General features: G+C 56.0%; 12 protein-coding genes across 12 annotated transcripts; 5 read left to right on the top strand and 7 right to left on the bottom strand.

The window, feature by feature from the left end:
- Nucleotides 1-1,104: 1,104 nt before the first annotated feature.
- Nucleotides 1,105-1,625, bottom strand: BAUCODRAFT_435784 (uncharacterized protein). The gene has a single exon (XM_007677412.1). The coding sequence runs from the start codon at nt 1,477-1,479 to the stop codon at nt 1,210-1,212; it is 270 nt and encodes an 89-aa protein (XP_007675602.1). The 5' UTR covers nt 1,480-1,625; the 3' UTR covers nt 1,105-1,209.
- A 146-nt stretch (nt 1,626-1,771) lies between these two features.
- On the bottom strand, nt 1,772-3,508 carry BAUCODRAFT_23420 (uncharacterized protein; the record flags this gene model as incomplete). Its single annotated transcript, XM_007676924.1, has 1 exon — nt 1,772-3,508. One exon carries the CDS (start codon nt 3,506-3,508, stop codon nt 1,772-1,774), a length of 1,737 nt encoding a protein of 578 aa, XP_007675114.1.
- Nucleotides 3,509-3,857: 349 nt separating this feature from the next.
- BAUCODRAFT_67759 (uncharacterized protein) lies at nt 3,858-4,802 on the top strand (the record flags this gene model as incomplete). The annotated part of the gene is made up of 4 exons (XM_007677194.1): nt 3,858-4,033; nt 4,098-4,456; nt 4,512-4,683; nt 4,751-4,802. The coding sequence occupies 4 exons, from the start codon at nt 3,858-3,860 to the stop codon at nt 4,800-4,802; spliced, it is 759 nt and encodes a 252-aa protein (XP_007675384.1).
- Nucleotides 4,756-7,086, bottom strand: BAUCODRAFT_435659 (uncharacterized protein). The gene is made up of 2 exons (XM_007677411.1): nt 6,345-7,086; nt 4,756-6,278 (listed from the first exon to the last, which is right to left on the bottom strand). Exons 1-2 carry the CDS (start codon nt 6,913-6,915, stop codon nt 4,921-4,923), a joined length of 1,929 nt encoding a protein of 642 aa, XP_007675601.1. The 5' UTR covers nt 6,916-7,086; the 3' UTR covers nt 4,756-4,920.
- A 468-nt stretch (nt 7,087-7,554) lies between these two features.
- On the top strand, nt 7,555-9,521 carry BAUCODRAFT_435612 (uncharacterized protein). Its single transcript, XM_007677410.1, has 2 exons — nt 7,555-7,889; nt 7,945-9,521. The coding sequence occupies exons 1-2, from the start codon at nt 7,655-7,657 to the stop codon at nt 9,459-9,461; spliced, it is 1,752 nt and encodes a 583-aa protein (XP_007675600.1). The 5' UTR covers nt 7,555-7,654; the 3' UTR covers nt 9,462-9,521.
- Nucleotides 9,522-9,999: 478 nt separating this feature from the next.
- On the top strand, nt 10,000-10,777 carry BAUCODRAFT_32760 (uncharacterized protein). Its single transcript, XM_007676985.1, has one exon. The coding sequence runs from the start codon at nt 10,048-10,050 to the stop codon at nt 10,639-10,641; it is 594 nt and encodes a 197-aa protein (XP_007675175.1). The 5' UTR covers nt 10,000-10,047; the 3' UTR covers nt 10,642-10,777.
- A 71-nt stretch (nt 10,778-10,848) lies between these two features.
- On the top strand, nt 10,849-11,292 carry BAUCODRAFT_121537 (uncharacterized protein; the record flags this gene model as incomplete). The annotated part of the gene is made up of 1 exon (XM_007677409.1): nt 10,849-11,292. The coding sequence occupies one exon, from the start codon at nt 10,849-10,851 to the stop codon at nt 11,290-11,292; it is 444 nt and encodes a 147-aa protein (XP_007675599.1).
- A 161-nt stretch (nt 11,293-11,453) lies between these two features.
- Nucleotides 11,454-11,967, bottom strand: BAUCODRAFT_147197 (uncharacterized protein; the record flags this gene model as incomplete). The annotated part of the gene is made up of 2 exons (XM_007677408.1): nt 11,454-11,822; nt 11,878-11,967. The coding sequence occupies 2 exons, from the start codon at nt 11,965-11,967 to the stop codon at nt 11,454-11,456; spliced, it is 459 nt and encodes a 152-aa protein (XP_007675598.1).
- A 1,348-nt stretch (nt 11,968-13,315) lies between these two features.
- BAUCODRAFT_32755 (uncharacterized protein) lies at nt 13,316-16,520 on the bottom strand. Its single transcript, XM_007676984.1, has 4 exons — nt 16,172-16,520; nt 15,743-16,075; nt 13,814-15,679; nt 13,316-13,756 (listed from the first exon to the last, which is right to left on the bottom strand). The coding sequence occupies exons 1-4, from the start codon at nt 16,257-16,259 to the stop codon at nt 13,497-13,499; spliced, it is 2,547 nt and encodes an 848-aa protein (XP_007675174.1). The 5' UTR covers nt 16,260-16,520; the 3' UTR covers nt 13,316-13,496.
- A 131-nt stretch (nt 16,521-16,651) lies between these two features.
- Nucleotides 16,652-19,667, bottom strand: BAUCODRAFT_130293 (uncharacterized protein). Its single transcript, XM_007677407.1, has 3 exons — nt 19,170-19,667; nt 18,996-19,095; nt 16,652-18,938 (listed from the first exon to the last, which is right to left on the bottom strand). The coding sequence occupies exons 1-3, from the start codon at nt 19,312-19,314 to the stop codon at nt 16,991-16,993; spliced, it is 2,193 nt and encodes a 730-aa protein (XP_007675597.1). The 5' UTR covers nt 19,315-19,667; the 3' UTR covers nt 16,652-16,990.
- Nucleotides 19,668-20,445: 778 nt separating this feature from the next.
- On the top strand, nt 20,446-21,196 carry BAUCODRAFT_435474 (uncharacterized protein). Its single transcript, XM_007677406.1, has one exon. The coding sequence runs from the start codon at nt 20,664-20,666 to the stop codon at nt 21,174-21,176; it is 513 nt and encodes a 170-aa protein (XP_007675596.1). The 5' UTR covers nt 20,446-20,663; the 3' UTR covers nt 21,177-21,196.
- A 20-nt stretch (nt 21,197-21,216) lies between these two features.
- On the bottom strand, nt 21,217-22,085 carry BAUCODRAFT_68548 (uncharacterized protein; the record flags this gene model as incomplete). The annotated part of the gene is made up of 2 exons (XM_007677255.1): nt 21,217-21,713; nt 21,779-22,085. The coding sequence occupies 2 exons, from the start codon at nt 22,083-22,085 to the stop codon at nt 21,217-21,219; spliced, it is 804 nt and encodes a 267-aa protein (XP_007675445.1).
- Nucleotides 22,086-22,260: the final 175 nt, after the last annotated feature.

Genomic DNA, 22,260 nt, shown 5'->3' with positions numbered 1-22,260 from the left:
AGCTGCTATCGGTGGTGCGGCGTATATGGTATAGTGAGGTGTGCGCCAATGGAAGCATTGATGGCGTGGCGTATCATAGGTGTGTGCACTCAGTGAAGTACGACACGGCGACGTTTTGATGTGTTTGTACGACATGCAGTAAGGGGGTGTGTTGGTAACTGGGATTCGCATTCGACGCGTTAACGAGCGAAGAATAGTGAGACATCAAACACACCAGGGTCTGGTTTCACGTGTGGCTAGCGGCGGAACGCGCCGTACATGGCTCGCGGCTCGCAAGAAGAAGGCACGAATGCACGCGACCAATGCCCCGCTGAGCGTTCAGCTTCTTCGAGGAGGCGCCAGACTTGGCCGTTAACCCAACATATAATCATTACCTCACTACGCTCCTCGAAGATTTGGACCCCAGCAGAAGTTTGCCGACGCGAAAGCTCCCACGTCCTTGGGTAATTGTGATTCTTCCTGTGATAACAGGCTCAGTCCCGAGATGATGATATTCAGCTATGTGCGTACGGTCCTCACGAGTGAGAGTATCGTCCAGACATCGAATCTGCTTGGCAAGAGAGACTGCATTTTGGCAGAACGATTCCGAGTTGGGATGGTTCGCACTTGATATCACCATCCCTGGCAATTTTGCCACGCTTCCCACAAGTTCATTGCACAGCAGATGCAAAAGTATGCCGTCTTACAACCGGTATGGGTGAGATCTACGGCGCAGCCAGTGCCGTGGCACTATGGTTGTGGGACTGCTTTGACCGGGCTTCCACATACTTTTCACATGCCGGCACAGGTGGCATCAATTTGAGAAATGGGCACGCTGGGCTCAATAATTTTCGCTCAATATACCGTGCAGCTGGTCCTACACTACTCCTCTTCTTTGTCCGTGTAATCAAGCCACTTAACAAGATACAACACCTGGCCCGCTCTCGTCGTGCTTGTGCTACAAGGCCTCCTCGACATCTACATGCTCCGCAGCGTCGACTTGCTCAGGAGTCATACTAGTCTCCCACACAAACTTGACTACCTTCGCCAGATCAACACCCATGCTGTGGACGAGGTTGCCGGGTGGGTCGAACACTAGACGGTCCTGGATCATAATATTTATATCGAGTTTGACTGCTCGCGGGCCGTCGTAGGCTCCAAGTCCCAGCTTGAAGCGGGTTGTGGACGAAACCATCCGCTGCGAAATAACCAATGGGTATGTCGATAGTTTCAGAGCGACCCAATTTCTTGGCGATGAATGCAATGTTGCCGTATCGCGGTCCTGTGATCTTTTCGAGCAGCTGCTGGCAGCCAATCTGTCTTTAGCCCCGATGCCGTTTTCGTGTCTCTGGCGCTCCTAACCGGGCCGCGGATTGACCTTGCCGGACTGTGGTTTCCTGCTGTCCCTCTTGCCGTGATGAGCCGTTTTCGTCCATTACTGATCTGCCTTGGCAGGATCACACTTGCTACCAGTTGGCGCTTGTGCATTGACGAACGCATTTCCGCTCGTAGCTTCAGCCGGGACGCTTACCGCCGTTTCATGAAGCTCGACCAGTCTCCCCGACGTGGTCAAGCCATTGCTGCAAAACTGCGATGGTGCCGTCATGCTTCTCCTCGACCTGCTGGATCATCTGAAGATGTATCTTGCGCAGTTCTTCGAGTCCTGCGCGACGTGAAGATGACGACGGATCTGAACTGCCGAGTCATTGCCACATGTTGGCCGACATATTCGAGAGCACATCCCCAGTTACATAGACATTTGCCAACAGCTCGAACTCTCGATTGGATTCGCTCACGAGCCATCTTTCAGCAGCGGACGCTCGTACGTCACAAGCTCCTCTTCACCACCATGAGCTCCCAATCGTATCTCAGCCAGTCCTATGCCAACAGGTAGCGGATCGGCACCAGACTTCGATTGTAAGGTGCGCACGAAAGTGGAGAACTTCGTGGTGTACGCCGCTCCATTCTTCGTGATCGTAAACCAGCCCAGTAACACAACCCCAGCTGTGACCACGACAGCGACCGCGTACGGTATTTCGAGATGTCGTGGGTGGTAGTGGTACACATTGTAGGGGGAAGTTACGTTCATAGGTGTTTGTATGCTACCGACCAAGAGCGGGGACGTCGTCAAGGTCAGAGTGATGTTTTGGAATAACTGCTCGAGCATCGGGGCAAGAAGACCACTGCCAGGATCCCCGAAGACGCCACCATGGTCTGTAGACGCTGAGCTGCCGTGTAGTTCTTCGGCGCCTATGATACGTGTGTCGAAGATTGCGGGCCGGGAAGAAACTACGTTGGTGCCGGACGCCATATCACCAAACCACTTGAATACAGCATAGAAGGTTGCAAGCTGATTGTAAAGATACCGGCTAGCTTCGGAGTGAACGTTTGTGCTGTCCCAGATTTGCATTGAGGCTCCCGTGGTGTTGAGCGTCCAGTCGGCCCAGCTTCGATCAATGGGTTGCAGAGAGTAATTCTGCATCGTCGCATACAGCTGGTCGTCACTGCTAGTGAGATTGACCGCTAATGTCGTGGTTACATTGTGAAGTCCACATGTCGTGATGTTCCAGCCGGTCTGATCTTTGAACGTTGTAGCTATGTAGAGCATTGTCGCATTCCCAGTAAACCCAGGATTGGAGACTTTGGGCATTATATTGCCGCAGATGTCATTCGTCGTGTAGTTGTGATGCCCAGAGTCATTGGATGTAACGTTGGCTGAGAAAGAGGTATTACCGAGTCCATAGTAGCTAGGTGACACACTGCTGCTGTACCATGAAAGGTAAGTGACATTGACGACTGCTGGATGTGCTGGATCATTATTCAGCGGGCAGCTGAGAACGTAGTCCACTGGCCAGTATTTCGTATTGCACTGCAGGTTAGGAGCACCGAACGACAAGAGGTAGGTGCTGTTAACTACGCCGTGCACTGTAGGCACCTCACCTTGGCCCGCCACATACGAAGCAAGACTGGATGCTGCGAGCGACAGTTTGGTAGTCAGGTGCCATACGGGATCAGTGTCCGGCTTGGGGTACTGCAAGACGGCCGTCTGGTTCACTGCTAGCAAGCTGGTTGTGTTGTAGTCGATCATGTTTGCAGAGCCTTCTCGTACGTCCGCTCGATAGGTCGTGAACACGGAAAGAGCACCAGGAGGAAAGATAGCCACAATGGGAATCGTCCAGAAGATCACAGCTAGGGCAATTAAGAGCGGATAGTCAAGTCTAAGCTCCAGCACAGAGCCTAGTAGGCTTGTGAGAGAGTCTATCATCTCAACGGTATGCGCTCTGCTCAGCAGTGTACGCCACAAGAGCTGAGCATACGCAGTCGCGATGGCAGTACCGAGGGATGCTTTCACGAGGAAGGCGAATGCGGTTCCTATACTCGTGCTGAGTCGCTGGTCGATGATACCCACGTCTCGATTATGAAGACAGCGATAGAAGATGCCGTGTCCGAGAGCGAAGAGAATGGCAACGGCTAAAGACAGAAGCATGACAAGTCTGGCATCCTTGCGAATGATCGAGAAGCCGTTCATGTTGAAGAACATACCGCGGCACCAAGATGTTGTTCAAGTGCAAAGCGACGAGAAAGGGACGGAGTCTGGATTGAGGTAGAAGTAAAGAATGGAAAGCCAGCAACGCGCCGTGAGTGGCGTTGCAGCTCGGATGAAGAAGGCACGAAGGTCACGCGACCAATGCCCCACCGAGCGTCCTGCTCTTCGAGTCAGACACTTGATCAGTACATGGATATGTGACCATTCTCCGATAAGTGTAACTCGGAGAGAAGACAACTCATCAATGCTTCCACTTCCCCTTGTGCACGTCTCTCCGCCAGCCACAGCCATATCTTCACCGATTTCGTGACAGCATTGAGCTTTGCCCAGCATGTCCAGCACGCACCTTGATCGCCCGAGCGGCGTGCTACAGCGAGCTCCCAGTGGCCATCTAGGACCGTCATACAAACCCAAAGAGGAGAAACCAACCGCAACAGTATCCACCGAAGTCACCCACTCCAATGTCACCATCCTCCCCCAGACGCCTCAACTTATAGCCCTACTCACGTAGGTCATCCAACACCATCCCTTCTTATCCTTCCCTTGCATTGCCCACTCACCCGTCATGCAGCATGATCCGCAACAAAGCCACCAATCGCGCCGACTTCATCTTCTACAGCAACCGCATCAACCGCCTCCTCGTGGAAGAAGCACTGAACCACCTCCCCGTCCTGCCGCACACCATCACTACCCCCGTCGACCGCACCTACAACGGCGTCAAGTTCGAGGGCAAGATCTGCGGGGTCTCGATCATGCGTGCAGGCGAAGCGATGGAGCAAGCGCTGCGGGAGTGCTGTCGCAGCGTGCGGATTGGGAAGATCTTGATTCAAAGGGATGAGGAGACGAGTAAGCCACGGTTGTTTTATGATAAGTTGCCTGAGGATGTGAGTCAGCGGTGGGTGTTGTTGTTGGATCCTATGCTGGCTACTGGTGAGTGGTGAAAGTAGGTACGCTGGTTGTTGTCGCGTGCTGACGCGATGTGCAGGCGGCTCAGCTCTAATGGCGATCGATGTGTTACGGTCGAAAGGCGTGCCGGAAGAGCACATCCTCTTCCTGAACCTCATAGCTTCACCCGAGGGAGCGGCGAACTTTGCACAGAGGTACCCGAAGGTGCGGATCGTGACGGCGTTTGTGGATCAAGGTTTGAACGAGAAGAAGTGCGATTCTCCAATACAGAACATCTCCACCACACAAGCGAGGTTCAACGCTGACACGCGTGCACAGTTACATCGTACCCGGTCTGGGAGACTTCGGAGACCGTTATTATACCCTTTGAGCAAACAGCAGAACGCAGCGTTTAATGTTGATAGCAGTTCAAAACCACGCAAGAGTCGAAGCAAGCATCCCAACCCCGTGACCGCCGGCGCAGCTAACCATCGCCCATATGACGCCCTTTACGCCTGCATTCTCTTGGAGACGCGCCCATCCTCCTCATCTCCCGACCGCTTCCGCTTCCCGCAGCCATTGCTACGAAGCTGCGTTGTTGTAGCAGCGATGGCAACCTCAGCCTCCGTAAGCTTCTGGGGCTTGCTGCAGACCCTCTTTGGCCGCTCGACCGGGCATACAGCCGTCCCAACGGCACCGCACCGGCGAGTAGTGGTCGTGGTGGCCAAGGGTAGCTCAGCACCGTGCCAACCATTTTGGAATGGCGCCTCTTCCATCCTGCCAGTGCCAGCCTTGCCACCATCATCGCATCCCTCCAAAGCTGCTGAGGCAGGCATGGCCGTCTTTCCGCCACGACAACCGCGCGGGGACAGCGCCGCCTTCCCCTTCGCCTTCTGACCGGACTTGGCGTACCTCCCCGTCTGCCAAGACCGCTTGCCGATTTCCAGCCACCTCCGGCAGTTATCGGCGTACGCGGTCACCTCGGACATCTTCATTATGTCGTCGCAGATTTTCCCCGCCTTCGTGGCCGAGTACCCCCGCTTCCCCGCCTCCTCAACGAGCCACGCGCGCGTCTCGAGCGCATCGGCTTCTTTCCTCAAGCCAGCAGCAAGGGGATCGAGAAGAGGGGCGGGAGGATCCGGGCCGTCGAAGTCGAGGTGCTCGACCAGGTGGTCGAGGTCCGTCGCCGGTTTGCCGTCGAGGGTGTGCCATTCCTTTAGCTTGCCGGGTCGGCCGGCTTCCTGATGTTGCGTGTCGACCTTCTCGAAGAAGGTCGCCCACACAGCAGCTTCATCCTGCTCTGTGGCGGTGGAAACGTCGACAGCCTCCTGAATTATGCCCTGCGATTGCACGTCGGCGTGCCGTCTCCTCAACCTTGCGATAACACTCCCAGGCATCCGCGCCATCATCTGCCTGTGCCTCCAGTCCACCACCGTCCCATTCCCACCACCATTCTCCGCGAAAAATCCCTCATAACTCCCCTCGCTACCGCAGAGCCGCGCATACTCTGCGAGATGCTGCACATGCGCCACCGCCAACCGACTCTCAAACACGGGTGCTGGCGCCCACAGTGGCTCAAACGTCTCGAGACTGTCCACTTCAGCCGGCATCTTCATCTCAGTTTCATCGTACCCTGGAGCGGGACCCAAAGAGCGAGGGAGTGTGGGCAAGCGGTCATAGCCGAAGACTTTCTCGTTATCTGAGGGCAAGGGCTTGTACGTCCCGGCCCAGCCTCGCTTTGCGCAGGTCCGGAAGCGCGGGGTCGAGAGGGCTTCGGCCGGGAGGACGAGGAGTCGGTCCGGGGCGGTGGGGGTGAGGAGGTCGTTCAGGAACGTATTTCCCGAATCATCGTTGCTGGGATGGATTGCTAGAGGAGCGATATGAGCATTTGGACCCTCTCAATGGTATGGGGAAGGTGTCTCGCTCAACCTACCCTTTCCATCACCATCACCATCACCGGCAACCCGCGCAAGTTCTGCCCCCGACAGCGGCTTGAGCACCTGCTGTTGGCGTCGGGAAAGCGCCTTCAGCGCTTCCATCCCATCCTTCCCGGCGGCATAAAGCTGCGAAACGCTCCGCTCCCCGCCCTGGAAGCTCTCGACTTCCGTCTGCAACTGCTCGAAACGACGTCCAAAGGCCGATGAGGAGGCGGGAGATTGGCCGTTGTAGGCGGCTTGGAAGTCGTTAGAAGGCGCTTTGCGGGCGCGGAGGGAGGAGAGATGGGTGTCCAGCTGGGTGAGGCTAGTGGAGGAGGTGAGTTGGGAGGACATTGTTGTTTGGTGGTGGTGAGGTTGGATGTGTAAAGAGATGGCAGGGTAGGATGTTGCTCTGGCGTGAGTTTGATGGAGTGAAGGAAAGCTGGTGTGGTGTAAGGTTGTTGCTTTATGGGTGTGTTTGGACTTGGTTGGATATGAAGGTGGGATGAACGAGATGGGACGACCACATCTCTTTTTATGGAGGGAGCCGTCGAAATGCTTACGGGGGTTTGGAACGAAAGTGGACATGTTGAGGGTAAGCAACGGCTGCTTTGGGATTGAGTGTGATAATGGCGAAGATGTGCTTGGAGGGAGTGTTTCCTCCCGAGATGGAACACTGATGACTGGATGAATGAGATTACTATGGCGACCATGGGCCGGTTAAGACAAGCACTCCATGTGCGAAGATCATACCAGGCTACACCAACAAATATCTATACCACAAGCATTACATCGCCATCCTACCATCATCGTTGACGGCAAGCATAAGATGGAGACCATAGCTATGGAAGCACCGCAGCATTGTGGAGAATATGCTCCGGAGACCGATAGGAACAGGCTGGGGACAGCGATTACTACTGCAGGGCCGGAGTCATCGTCTGGTTCCGTGAAAGCATATGCTCTCTATCTTGACATCGTCCGGGGCGTGGTGTGGCACAGCTTGACAGTGCCTCAGGACCGTAGACGGTACATCGAGTACTATAGGGTATATTACAGGCGTACAGCTTTGCATACTTGGAGGGGGATGACATTTCCACAGTGGTAAGCGGAGAAACATGGGGTCCATGCCTGCATCCTTTGATCTGGCAGACTTGGTGGCCTCAGGCGCTCAACCTCGGCTCTCGGGAGTGGTGCCTCAGGTTCGAGCTGTTACGGACGTGGAGTTCTAAATGTTTCTGCGGCGTCTGCAAGCCATTTCTGCCCATCCATATCCCTCCTCTTCCTCCTTACCACCACCGCCCACCACCCCCTCATACGCATTGCTGAAATGCAGCGCGCCTTCTCCTCCGCCCCACGGGCACTGGCCCGCTCATCACGTGTCTCCTCCCAATCATTAGTGCAGCAGAGATTTGCGCATAAGGAGCTCAAGTTTGGCGTCGAGGGCAGAGCAGCGCTATTGAACGGTGTCGAGACGCTTGCAAAGGCTGTCGCAACCACACTTGGGCCGAAAGGCAGGAATGTCCTGATAGAGTCGAGTTATGGCTCGCCGAAAATTACAAAAGGTACAGGATGGGAGAGCAAAAGATGTAACATTCATTAAGCTGACAACGACGTTAGACGGCGTGACTGTCGCAAAGGCGATCACACTAAAAGACAAGTTCGAGAACCTTGGCGCCCGCCTCCTGCAGGATGTCGCCAGCAAGACCAATGAGGTGGCCGGTGACGGCACCACCACCGCAACCGTCCTCGCCCGCGCCATCTTCTCCGAGACCGTCAAGAACGTCGCTGCCGGCTGCAACCCGATGGATCTGCGGAGAGGCACGCAGGCGGCAGTGGAGGCCGTGGTGGAGTACCTGCAGAAGAACAAGCGCGACATCACCACCTCGGAGGAGATCAGCCAGGTAGCCACCATCTCCGCCAACGGCGACACTCACATCGGCAAGCTCCTGTCGCAAGCAATGGAGAAGGTCGGCAAGGAGGGCGTCATCACCGTCAAGGAGGGCAAGACGATTGAGGATGAGCTGGAGGTGACGGAGGGCATGAAGTTCGACCGCGGCTTCATCTCGCCTTACTTCATTACGGATACCAAATCGCAGAAGGTCGAGTTTGAGAAGCCGCTCATCCTTCTGTCGGAGAAGAAGATCTCGGCGGTGCAGGATATTGTGCCAGCGTTGGAGGCATCCCAGCAGCTACGGAGACCCCTCGTCATCATCGCCGAGGACATCGATGGCGAAGCGCTTGCCGTCTGCATCCTCAACAAGCTGCGCGGTCAACTCCAGGTTGCAGCCGTGAAAGCACCAGGTTTCGGCGACAACCGCAAGAGCATCCTAGGCGACATCGCGGTCCTAACCAACGGCACCGTCTTCACTGACGAGCTCGACATCAAACTCGAAAAGGCCACCCCCGACATGCTCGGCTCGACAGGTAGCATCACCATCACCAAAGAAGATACCGTCATCCTCAACGGCGAAGGCACCAAAGACGCCGTCACGCAACGCTGCGAGCAGATCCGCGGCGTCATGGCTGACCCGACGACAAGCGACTACGAGAAGGAGAAGCTCCAGGAACGACTGGCCAAGCTCTCCGGAGGTGTAGCCGTCATCAAAGTCGGCGGTTCTTCCGAGGTTGAAGTCAGCGAGAAGAAGGACCGTATGGTCGACGCTCTTAACGCCACTCGCGCGGCGGTGGAAGAAGGTATCTTGCCAGGTGGCGGCACGGCCCTGCTCAAAGCCGCCGCTAACGCTCTCGCCCACGTGAAACCTTCCAACTTCGACCAACAACTCGGCGTCTCCATCGTCAAATCCGCCATCACGCGCCCGGCGCGAACGATTGTCGAGAACGCCGGTACGGAGGGTAGCGTAGTTGTGGGAAAGCTGATGGACGAATTCGGCGGCGACTTCAACAAGGGCTTCGACAGCAGTAAAGGCGAGTACGTCGATATGATTCAAGCCGGTATCCTTGACCCCTTTAAGGTCGTCCGGACGGGTCTGATGGATGCATCGGGTGTGGCGTCGCTACTTGGCACGACTGAGGTTGCCATCGTGGAGGCGCCGGAAGAGAAGGGCCCGCCGATGGGTGGGATGGGCGGTGGGGGCATGGGTGGGATGGGAGGCATGGGCGGGGGCATGTTCTAAGCCTGCCTTGCTGACCTGGCGTGCTTGTTTGCATGCTGCTGGCTCCTTGATACCCATCCTGCTCGGTTCGGTCGCGGCTTTTGTTGCGTTCGTTTTCTTACCCCAGCGGCAAAAGATGTGTTAGCTACGTGTACTCCGCTCATAACTTGTGCTATAGCATGGCGAGGCGAGGCGGCGCTGGTGCTGGTGATGGCCTATAAGGGTTGTGGAATGTTTGTACATATAGTGTTTAGATAGCATTGAAGATCGTTCACAATCCGTTCTCCTCTTGTTCATTCGATCCGCTGGTCTCTCGAATCAGTGGCGAGCGCGTCTATTAGCCAACCTCGCGTGGTACTCTGCCGTTTCCTTGTTCCCCAGCCGAACACTGTTCAGCATGAGCGTACCTATACTGACATGCATGAAGCGCATAATTTACACTACAGTAAATGTGTAGAGTCATCTATCATACAGTTGTAAACAAATATACAGTTGTAACCAACGCCACAACCCCGCACAGTTCGCCAGCCGTATAGCTACAAAACCCCCAAACTTCAGACCTGGATTCGCAAAACAACATTACCCACCCAAGCCAACCCAACCAACCATGCCTCTCAAAACCGAGGCTCACGTTGCACGGGCAAGCGGCATCACCCTCGAAAAGGTAACCTACACCGACCTTGCGCCGGACGAGCTCTACGTCGAAATCGCGGGCGCCTCCGTTTGCCACAGCGACGTGCGCGCCGCCCAAGCGTCCTTCCACCTCAAACCCCCGCTCATCCTGGGCCACGAAGGGGCGGGCTACGTCCTCGCCGTCGGCTCCAACGTCACGTACGTGTCGCCCGGCGACGCGGTGGTCCTGGCGTTTTGCTGGTGTGGGATTTGTCGGCGGTGCAAGGCGGGGAAGTCGGCGTATTGCGAGCGGATTGGGGGGTTGAACTTTTCGGGGCGGCGGGAGGATGGGAGGGGTGTTGTCGTCGGCGCGGAGGGGGATGAGGGTGGGAAGGGGGAGGTGAATGGCAAGGCGGAGGTGAGTGGGTTGTTTTTCGGGCAGAGTTCGATGAGTCGCGTCGCGTTGGTCCGGGAGGAGTGTTGTGTTAAGGTTGAGGGGGGGTGGGGGAGGGAGGAGGTGAGAAGGTTTGCGAGTTTGGGGTGCGGGTTGCAGACGGGGGCGGGGGCTATTTTGTACGTTTTGTTGTGAACTGCTGATCGTGTTTGGGTTGTGTGGGATTATGAGGGTGAGTAAGAGTGCTGACGAACGACTTGTAGGAATATTGCTAAACCGCCCGAAGGAGCATGCATAGCCGTCTTTGGCGGCGGAGCGGTGGGGTTGGCGGCTCTGCAGGCTGCTCGAACCACGAAACCTGGCTGCTTAGTTCTCATTGACAACTCGCAAGTCAAACTGGACATGATACCTAAGCCGCTTCTGGAAGGCGTCCAAGTTCTCAACAGCAAAGACCTCTCGGAAGAGGCGCTGGTCGATCGGCTAAAACAGCTTACTCCGAACGGGCTGGGCATGGACTTTGCTCTCGACTGCGTGGGCAACGAGGACGTGGTACATGCGGCGTATCTCAGCCTCGATAAGCTCGGCATGCTATTAACGGTTGGCGGCAGCAATACCGCGAAGCCTTCGTTTGCGATTGAGCGAAATCTTGTCAATGGCCTTACGATTCGTGGGACGCATCAAGGCGACTCCGAATCAAGGGTGATGATACCAAAGTTGATACAGATGTGGAAGGATGGCCAGTTTGCGTTTGATCTGATGCAAGCTGAGTACCGCTTTGAGGATCTTGCGAAGGCGATTGAGGATATGCATGCTGGAAAGGTCATTAAGCCGTTACTGGTTACTTGATTTGGCAAGCTATGTGCTTCGTTGGCTGGAGCAGCTAAAGGCTCTTTCATCTGCTGGAAGCACCATGGCCTTCCTCCTGCTGCGGCAGACATGCCCACCCTGCGCGATGCCGTCAATGCACGCCAACCGAAAGCAGAAGCTCCGTCGGCCACAATGTTCACTCAAGGGTCGGCCTCCCGGCCTGCGGCCTCAATACTCTCCATCGCCCCGGCATCCTCATCGAGCTGCTCCTCCTTCACAATCGCAGCCCCCTTCACATTGGCATCATCACCGTCACCGTCACCGTCATCCGCCTTCGGCTTAGCGTTTTTACCTTTGGCCTTCCTCCCACGCTTCTTGGCAGTCGGGGACTCCACCCCTTCCTCGTCGTCACCGCCGCCAGTCCCGGAGTCCTTACGCTTCCTCGGTGTGCCTTTAGCGGCCTTCGGACTGTCGCCCTTGATCTTCTTGCGCTTGATCTGGCTCCAGCGGGTCCTGGCGATGCTGGCGTCTTTGTACCCCAGCTCGGTGGCGACGGCGTTCCAGTCAGCCTGCAGACTTTCAGTTCACCACTCAGGGCGTTCGAGCAACTACAGCGGCACATACCTGCAGGTCGCCTTCAAGGTTCTTGAGGATGCACATCAAGATCTTGGTGTCACCCGGCGTGAAGGAGTTGGTAGAGTCTTCGGAAGCCATAGTGTCTGAGATGTTCAAGCGTCAGTGTATGGAGCAATCGTGTTGTGCTGCATACGACAAACCTGTCTTGTTGTGAACTGTTACTGTAAGCTGATCTGGAATGGGAACAAGAGGTTCAAAGAGCTACGTATCAGAGGCTCTGAATGTGCGAGAGTGTGAACACGCTCGGAACATGAAATGGTCGTGTGAGCTTCACCTTACATGACACCAGCTCACTCACTGTGGCGCATTCACCACGGCGCATTCATCAAAGGCAACAATGCTCCATCTACAGAATTCAAAGTCTTGAGGCCGCCTTTAGAAATCTGAGAATGGATCACTGGTCGCCGTCACTACCTGCGATGCTCGCAAACGCTGCCTCCGGTACCAGAAGCATCGCCATAGTGCAAGCATCACAACGAGTACTGCTGAGTAAATTGCCTATACATCATCCTCCTCCTCCTCCTTCTTCACGCCATCCTCGGCAGCCCCGTTAGCATCTGCCCTAGTCGTTAGCAATCTCACTGGCACATAGAAAGCAACATGAAACGTACCTTCAGCCACAACACTGTCTTCCTTCTTCGCCTTCTTCCCACGACCCTTCTTTGGCTTCACTTCCTCATCGTCCTCCGTAACCGCCTTGCCCTTGCGCTTCTTGCCCGTAGCGGCTTTCTCAGTACCGTCCTCTTCGCCACCGTTGCCGCCGGCCTTGACCTTGAGCTTCTTGAGCGTGTTGTTGAGCGAGGTCTTCATGCTGCCGATGCTGGCACTGCCGTAGGCTTTGGTCGCCGCATCCCAGTCGAACTACAGACCGGTCAGTACAGTAACTGATGACGATGTGTAGAGGCAGCTGGCGCTTGCCGTGCTGTTGACCGCGGTCGTGTCAGAGCTGAGGTAGAGGCAGACAATGCGGTCCTTGTCCGACTCAGTGAGGACCTCTTTGGCGGCTTTGAAGTCGTACGGCATCTTTGGTGCGGTGGAGTTGCGACTGTGGGTGTGGTATCAACGGATGTTTTCAGACGAATGTAGGTGCGAGCGATGCAGCACGGAAGACGAGCAAGTTGCTCGGCGGTTGCCTTCAGATGGAGCTCGTCGGAGAGAGGTGTTATGTATTGCGGAAGCTTTGGTTGCAGCGTTCAATGAGGAGAAGTCTAGGCAGCGAAGCAGTTTCATGATCTTCGAAACCTTGTCGAAGCATGTGATCGATCCGTTTGCAGGTAAGCGAGCTTCTGTTGAACGTTGAGGCGAGGCAAAGATAATCCTCACCTCACTGCCCTTCGGCTTCGATAGTGACTTCGCTGGAATGGGAATGCTGTCGTGATGTCTTGAAAGAACTTCGGATCAGCTCCGATGCGACGTCTCCACTGTGCCTTGGAGTATGCATGTGCTGTTTTACAATGCTATGCTGTCTCGACCCGCTCTCCTTGCTATGCAAATGCCACCTGCTATGCACGACTACGTCTTCTCCAGAACTGCGCTCCTCGCTTACTGCAGGCCCGTAAGCGCCATCAGTATGTACACAAAAGCCACAAGACATACAAACTTCTCCCTCATCGCGCAAAGACCTTGACCACGCCATCACCGCCCGCGCTCACCACCAACCGGCCGTCTTGGCTCCAGCAGACGCAGCAGACGCCTTCACCGCGCATAGTGCGATGAGACACGAGGTCCTGTGTGCATATGCGCTTCTCGAGTGACCAAAAGCGGATGGAGGCGTCGTGGCCGGCGGAAACGGCTTCACGTCCGTCCTTTGACAGGCAGAGTGAGGATATGGCGGAAGGGTGGGCTAGCATGGTGTAGGTGCATTGGCCTGTGAACAGCCGGTCAGTAATTGTCAACTCGACCCTTTCGCGGCCGTAATACTCACCGCTGTTCGCGTCGAAGAACCGCACAAACCGGTCCTCGTGCCCACTGATGACCATACCTTCCACACCTTCCCTGCCACCCGTGGCACCTGCACCCACCTCTTCCGCCTCAAGCCCTCTGGCAGCGTCAATGCTGGGCCCAGCACCCTCCATGCCAAGGTTCGTAGCAACGACAGTGTTAATGCTGGTGTTCAAGGTCCCATCGTAGGTCTCGTTGCTCGCCATGCCGATCACTTCCTCCCCCGTTCTGGTGTCGAAAATCAACACCGAAGAGTCCGTGTAGCTGACCACGAACGTCTCGCCGTTCGGTGACAACGGCGCAATGCAGGTCGGACTAGGCTTTTGCGCGCCCGGCGAACTCTGCGGTCGCTCGATGGTATGAACAAGCGTGTAGCTGAACGGTGTCGCGCTGGCCACAGAAGGCTGCGGCGACGAGGGGAAGTTCGAACCGGAAGTGACGCTATGCCTTCGACTGCCCCCGACACCTCGTCTGCTCCCCGTAGAGGGCGAGCTTGTCTGAGGCGGAGCGCTGACCGCCCAAACTTTCACCGTGCCGTCGGCGGCGCCAGAGACAAGCAGTAAGCGGTCTTGTCCGCCGAAACTCCCACTCTGAGGGCCGAAGACGACGCCCACTGGAGCCGGGAGAATGCAGACGCACCAGACCGCATCCGTATGGCCTTCCAGCGTGGCTTTGGGATCCACACGCCCACGCTCCCACACCCGGACGGTGGTATCCTGACCGCCGGAGAAAACCCAGCCGTCGCCGTTCGCCCGACCTCCCGTACTGAAACCGGTACTTGCAGGACATGCGGCCAGCGAAGTCACAATTCCATCATGACCTCTGTGTGTAAAGTAGGCCGCAATATCCAGATCGGGATTGTTGGTCCCCGACGAGTAGTTCTGGTAAGAAGCAGGAATGATCCAGCGCTTGATGGTAGCGTCGTCACCAGCAGTGCACACTTCAGGCTCGCTCGGGCTGCCGCCACCACTGAAGACGACAGTACGGACAACGTCAAGGTGGCCGCGGAGTGCGAACTTGACTTTGAACTGAGTAGGATCGGCATGTGCAAGCGCATCCGCGCCCTCTTGCGTTTCATGCTTGCCTTGCGAGCTCCGTCGTCGCGACATGGATTGTGACCCTGAGCTCTTCCGTCGATGCGATCCAGGACCCGTTCGAGGCGGCGACTTCGCAGAGAGGTGAGTATTTTGCGCAGCACTAGGAAAGAGATCTGTGTCCGGTCTTCGCGGGGGTGGTACGTCAGGTGGTGGGTTATCAGGCCGTGACGGCTGCTCATCGTCAAATGTCCAGCCGTCTGCGTCGGGTGGGTGCCGCCCTGGGCGAAGCGGTTGTGGCGCTTCTTGCGACGGCAGTTCTCGACCGCGGGCGTCGAAGGTGTGTGTGACGCTTTCTACTTGGTCATCATACGGCATTGAAGGATGTCCTGATGTTTGCTGCAATGACTCTGACGGCGGCTGTGAGACATCTGGGAAGTCTCTATATCCAACAGACATCGGCGGCGGTCCAGAGGTCTGCGGTAAGCTGTTCGGTATGGGCGGTGCTTGGTGGTTTGGTACGTTGGACGCCTGCGGCAATTGCTGGCCTTGTTGCCTATCACGTCTTGACTGGTGACGTGAATAGATATCCTCGACTGGAAGCGGTGGCTCTGGAAGACCGGAGTAGTTGCCATTCGGTAACATCTGCTGGGGCGGCGGAGGATGTTGTGGAGGCGTGAGCAAGTACTGAATTTCCTTCATACAGCTCTTGAGGTATTTGGTGGTGTTGTCGAGGTACTGTTCGCGCTCCTTGTCAGTCTGGTCGAAGGTCTCGTCCGTTTCAAGGAACGAGTTGTGCGGCACGTTCGAAGGAGCTGTATCACGCATTAGCGGATTCTGCATTTCACTAAGCGCACCGTCACCTGGACAAAGCGCACGTCTCTGGTCCTTGTCATCCTTACCCTCCTTCTCCTTCGCAGCTCCGCCGACAGGCCGTCTGCCCGCTTCCGTCTGCTTGTCATCCACCTTCTCCGCAAGGCCTGCAGGCTCTCCATTGACCTCCTTCTTCGCAGCACCCCTCTTCCGCTCGTTCTTCAGCGCATTCTCCAGCATCTTAACCTGACGTTCTAGCTGCTCATTGATCCGCTTCGCGTGCCGACACTCGCCCTCCTGCTTCGCGATCTTGGCTTTCATCTCCGCGCGCTCAATGTCCCACGCATTGCGGGCTCGCTCGTGACTGTGCCATTCTAATTGGAGGAAGCGCATAACGCCTGTTGTACGTTGTCAGCCTCATGATGCACGCCATAGCCTCTCCGCCGAAATAACCCATCCGATTCCAGCTCCGTGCCGAGGTGGTTATAACTCACCTTGTAGCGTATACTCTGTCCCCTGCGGCGTATGATGCTCCCCAGGCCCGCCATTACCGCCCACTCCGCCCTGCTGCTGATACGCCATGCTCAAGTGTCTCCCAAATGGTCGGCCAGAGAGTCTTCGTTAACAGCTCATGAGGACATTGATTCGTGGTTGGATCTTAGAAAGGAGCGGCGGGATATGGACGCCAATGTGGTGGTCACGGTGTCAACAAAGGAATGCAGCAAAGTATTAGGACGAAGGGGACTGTCGATTGGAAATCCACCAGGAAGCAATATCAAGCAATGCAGTGGACATGGAGCTGTCCTGCAGTCGGCGGCCGCGCTCGAGCACCGCGACCCTGGGTTAATGCCCGCTCCCGACAAAGTTCAGCCGCGAGCGCCAAGTCGATCCAATTGCACGAATGGTCACGTGCTCACATATCGTATGGCTATGCGGGCAGCATTATATGGCACAGTAAGACAGCAAGCACAAGGGGAGCATGCAGATATCCAATTCGGAGATTCACTTGAAGAGTTAGTGAAGCTTACTCATTTCTATCTCGTTCCGTTTCGGCTTGTTACCGAACCAACTCCTCGCTCAACCGTATAGAGGGGAAAGAGATCGCCATCCGTCTCCTGCGCATCTGATATCTACTGCAAGCAGTGCCCTCTTTTGAACTTCTAAAGCAAATCATACAATCATCGTAGGTGCCTTGCCAGCGTTCGGTCTCCCCGTCCAAGCTCTAGCTAGCGACAACGGGAAGAGAAACACATTCCATGCAATACAAGATTCGAAGTGGAATGCCCACGAGCCAGACGAGCATGACATCAGGCCTAGTGGTACTGCGCCGCATGCAGCATCGTCGTCGGAGGTGGTCCCATTTCGCCCTGCGTAAGTGACCGAAGATCCACATGCGAGGGCATGACACTGTCTCCGGTAGTCATGGCGGACGGGAAGGACATTGCCGCGATACCATCGCCCTCGGCCTCGTCCGCGGCAAGACCTTCCATAGCGTCCCGCTCCTCTTCCATCTCCTCTTCAGACGGAGCAGAGCCATCAGCGCTCGTCTCATGCGTGCGCTTATGCTGTGCAAGATTGTCTGATCGTGAGAAGGCCTTGTTGCATAGCGTGCAAAGATACGGCCTCTCCTGCGTGTGTGTACGAACGTGGCGCTTGAGGTGCTCTAAGCGCTTGAACAGGCGTCCGCACATCGGGATAGGGCAGGAGTGAGACTTCTGCGGGTAGGGTGCCATCTCACTGAGGGTAGCACTGCGAGCCCGTCGGAAGACGCCGTTGGCCGTCCGCTGCACGGCGTGATGCTGAAGCGGCATCTGAGGATACATCTGGCTCGGGCTGCTGTTGTAGCTGGCGAAGTCTTCCGTGTGGACGCCAGTGAGCATAGATTGCGGCTGAGCCATGGCAGGTGCAAACTCGTCTGGTGCACCATCAAGAGCATGTTGCGGCGTGCCATGTCGTGACAGGCTCATGAGCTCCTTGTGCTCACCTATCGTTGGGTTCGGATGGTGCGACATGTGCATGCTTGCAGGCGAGTCATTGTAGCTGGACACCTCATGAGCTTCTGGGATCACTTGTGGTTGGACCGAGGTAGACATAGAGCGCCTGAGATCACTCGGCCGGTAGACAGCATGGGCGCTGACCGTGCCGCCAATCGGTGCGGGCGTCGTCATGCCGCCTTGAGTCAGGGATGAGCGGCGTCGGCGTTGCTTGTAGGTTGGCGAGCCTTCTAGGATGGAGTAAGCCTGCTGTGGCTGGTAGTTGCGCGCCATCGAAGGAAAGTGGGCGCCTGGGACGGTGGGCATCGCCATGAACGGATTAAAGGGTTGCTGCAGGCCAACGTCCGGAATGGCAGTGTAGAGGCCAGTCTCCTCGTTGGCAATGTAGGCTGGTTCTTGACCAAGACCGATACCATGCTGAGGTGGCGTGAGTGGCTCGTACGACAGACCGCGTTGGCTGTAGTCCTCAAAGTGCGACGAGACGAAAGATGGTGCTGGAGAGTACTCCATGTAAGCGGGCATGGAGCTATGTCTGTGGGCGACCTGTGACAAGGGCACGCCGTTTCGATCGAAGACGGGATTGACAGACTGCTCACGTGTTTTCTGAATTTGCGAAGGCATAGGCGGCATGACCATCTGGGAGTAGGTTGGCATCTGTGTCAGTGGCTCATCAGGTATGGCTAGTGGCATACTGTGTTGAGGCATTATGGTTGTCGGAATATGCTGGTGCTGTTGCTGCTGGTGCTGTTGCTGAGGAATAGTTGCTGGCGGCGGCATCGAATCGGCAGCGCGCAGAACGGGCGAGGTTGCATGTGATGGCGGGACAGACGCAGGCTGGGCGCCGTTTAAGCTGGACTGACTGCTCTGCTGCGCCTTCGTGAGCTGCTCGAAGAGTGATTGCGAAGCGTCGAATTCGAACGACAGCGCCGGCTCGCTAACTGCCACTGTTGTCGGCTCCTGGCCCATCTTCTCTCGCTTCAGATCACGCTCCAGCGCATCGAGGAAGAGGCGGTCATGAGGCACGCTGTACCAGTAAAACACCTTCTGCTTCTTTTGCGTGCGGATGCAGTTGTTCTTGTACAGAAAGTCCAGAAAAGGACTCTTAGGCTCCTCAAGCGATGCGTCCGTACCAGACTTCAAGTTACGAAGGTCGGAGAAGATACCCTCCTCAAACTTTTTGGAATTTTTAACTGGTCGGCCAAATGCCTGGAAGCGGAAGGAGAGGCATCGTACAATGTCCGTGCCGGAGATGTGGAAGAGGTTGCTCCTATCTGGCGGTCAGTATTCGGCTGCACGTCGGCTTGCTGCAGGCACGGAAACGAACCATAGCACGCAGGAGACATATTCGCCAGTAGGCAGCAGGAAGCGGCGGATGTACTGGTCCTGGCTCCAATCTACAGGAGCTGAGATGAGGAAGTATTTGACTACATGTATCGTCAGCCATTGGCGCTTATACACTACCGCATGTGTGTCCACGCTCGGCGCTGCATGCACGTACGGTTGTCTACTTGCTGCAGGGCCACGACAGAGTCCGCAGGTAAACTCTGCTGCGCTTCGTGATCGAGCAGGAAGGTCTCTGGTGCCACGGTCCGCTGTTGCGGCGGTGGCATTGAAGGGTGCTGGTTATTGGGATACATGGCCATGGAGCGGTCGCAGAGCGGTCACGGCCCGGCTGATTACCACGCGACAAGGTGAGAAAGGTCGATGAGGCCGGCCTCAATCTAAAACGAACTCCGTGCGACGAGGTCTGAAGCGACTACCAGAGTCGTAGGCTCGTTACTTCGCGCGTACAAAGGGTGACGAGTCGGTTGTCGTGAGCGATGGTGCGGGTGAAACGAGCGACGGATGTGCAGCGACCGCGTCAAGTACGAGCGAAGTAGCAAGGAATTGTATGTGCGAGTCCGGCTCGCATACACCGGCAACAATGGGCCTGGATGTGAAGGTTGATGTTGCGAAAGGGTAGTTGCGTGGAGAGGGAGCTTGGGGATTTGTTAGAGATGCGAAACGGGAGGGCGAGGCTGTTTCAAGTGGGCGGAAACACGCTAGACACGAAGGGCGCTAACACTAGCGGCACGAGGGAGTTGGCCATTGCGTCCGCCGCGGCAGGGATAAGCCAACAGCGACTTGGTGACGATGCTCCCTCAAGCGCCCAGTATGCATCACACCGAATCCACTCGTTATGATGGCCTGGCATCGAATGGATGCTCAGCGGCCCAGCGACGCGCCCATAAAGACCACCAATCCTCCGGCCTGCGCTTTGTGAGCTCCATCGTAATGTCGCTGCAGGAAATCGGCTTGCAGCGCCACAATGATGTTAGAGAGTCAGCTCCCGTGGGTTGCAATCGAAATGTATTTGCGCGTACCATGCCGAACGAAGTTGCTCGCCGAAAACGTGTTGTCCGGCGAAAGGCAGTCTGTGTGCATGTGTAATATCAATGCAAGTCATGACTCGAAGAAGGCACCGCGTATAGGCTTTCTGATCAGCAGAAGGCCCGTCTACCATGTGCTCTATCGATTGCTGATCCGGCTGCTGGCGGTGCCCGAGGACCTCGTATAGCGGCAAGCCACGCCCGCCGAGCCGACATTACTGCTATCAACCTCACTAGCTCTGGTATAGGCTTTGCTTTGTCGACAGCTATTGCGAGTATTACACTACTGCTAAGCACAATGCTCACTGTTCTTCTCTTAGAAACAAACAATGGAGTTTGCTACGGGCTGCATTTACCAGACGAACCTCGCTTTGATGTTCTGCAAGGTACATGCATCTGCAGCCGGTGCCTGTTTGATCGACCGCGAAGCAAACTGAAACAGGCACGCTCGCATCGAATGCACGCTAGAACTTACCCGCATTTTCACTCTAAGCGTTTGCGCAAGCATCGCACATTTGCTGATCATTCCGCCTGAGATCTTGCCTCCCATGGTCGTGCGCCATCCAAGCCGTACAAAGCATTGACTTGCTACCGAACCCTTTTCTTGCTTAGCAGAAAGCCAGATGTCAGAGGCAGTAGCCCAAATAACGTCAGGCACCGCCATACAATGTGAGAGTCTAGCCTATTTCTTCTCACACTCTGCGCAAACACACACTCGAGAACCGAACGTCTGCGCATGTCTTCTGGCGTTGCACACCTGTCGCTCCATAACCATCACAGCGTTTGTCGACCATATACTCAGATCTTGCCGCCATGGCCAGGACCACCTTCTCGAATTTGCAGCGACTCCTGACGAAACCGTGATGAGGTCCAGAACACTACGTTTCGACTCTGCTTTCCATTGCAAGCTAAGGATGCCGCTGATAGATCGTGCCCCCAACTTGAGCTCTATGACCGTGCTTTGCAAAAGCCGGATCAGCACTTCAGCGGAGGTGGCTGGCCGCCAGCCCATATCGTGGGATGGTGAAACTGCCGGCGTGACTCCTTGCCAGACCCGCGCGGGGAGAGCGCACTGTGCTAGAGCCCAACTTGTAAATTGCGGATCGTGGCGACACCGGCAAACATGTAGACGGTAGCGAGCTTGGGGCGGCCAATGGTGGTAGGCCTGCTAGTGGACTATATCGGCCGTCCTTTCCGTTTACTGCGCGCCTTGGGCCCCTCGATCGTCCTCACATCCCTCGAACTCAACTTCAGAGTCCCACCTCTGAACTTCCCAACAGCCGGCTTTCCAATGCCACGATCCCGGCGCTTCAGGGCGGTCTTCGGAGCTGCGGACGCCCTTTCGAGCACGATGCCGTTCTCGACTGCCTCCCTTCTCCGTACTGCCTCCCGATCAGCCGCCTTGGTTTTGATCCCCTGACGGTGCGCAAGCGGCATTTTCTGTTCGGAGAGTGGCTTCTTCGCGCCTAGGTCCTGAAGACGAAGATCCAGCGCTTTTAGTCTGCCTTTGCCTTCTACAGCGGCTGCACCTGAAAAAGCTGAAGGGTCGAGTAGATGTGATTCCTTTAGCAAGCGCTGTAAAGCGAGATCATGCTTAAGATTCGCCGCTTCGGATGAGTCCTCCTCCGCCGAAGCTGGTACTTTGCTCGTACGAACGCGAGCTTCCCGTGGTGCTGCTGGTGGCCTAGACGTCTAGATAGTGTGAGCTGGTATAGCAATCACGAGAGGATTTTTGTACAGCATACCATGAATGACTTTGCATCCGCTAAAGGTTCGTCTATAGTCGTCACGTTTGCGACCTCGTGCTGGAAAACTTGTACTTCGTTTGGATGCTCAGGAATCCCATCCCAATCCGACTCTGCGCTCTCACCTTCACTCAACTCTGAAGTTGGAGATATGGCTCGTTTGACAGGTTCCGGGAGCGGCCTGAACTTGGCCTCAAAGGCCCGCTGGAATCGTGTTCGAATGTCTTCATCCGGTTCAATATAGTCTTTCGAGTCGTCTTGCTCACCTAGTCGCTTGCGTTTTCCAAGTGTGTTCGCCATGGTTTTCGCGAGACCGAGTGCTTCACATATCGTGGATTTGGCTGCTTGTGGCGCGGAAAATCCATGCGTGTAGCTTACAGTACAGCTGGGTATATCATAACCCCGCAGGCACACTGCTCAACAACCAGCATCTATCGTCTTCTCTTGCTTTCACTTCCACAGGCAATGCGCTTTC

The sequence above is a fragment of the Baudoinia panamericana genome (assembly GCF_000338955.1).
Source record: "Baudoinia panamericana UAMH 10762 unplaced genomic scaffold BAUCOscaffold_5, whole genome shotgun sequence".
NCBI classification, from domain to species: Eukaryota; Fungi; Ascomycota; class Dothideomycetes; order Mycosphaerellales; family Teratosphaeriaceae; genus Baudoinia; species Baudoinia panamericana.
This window is presented reverse-complemented; position numbering and strand designations above follow the sequence as displayed.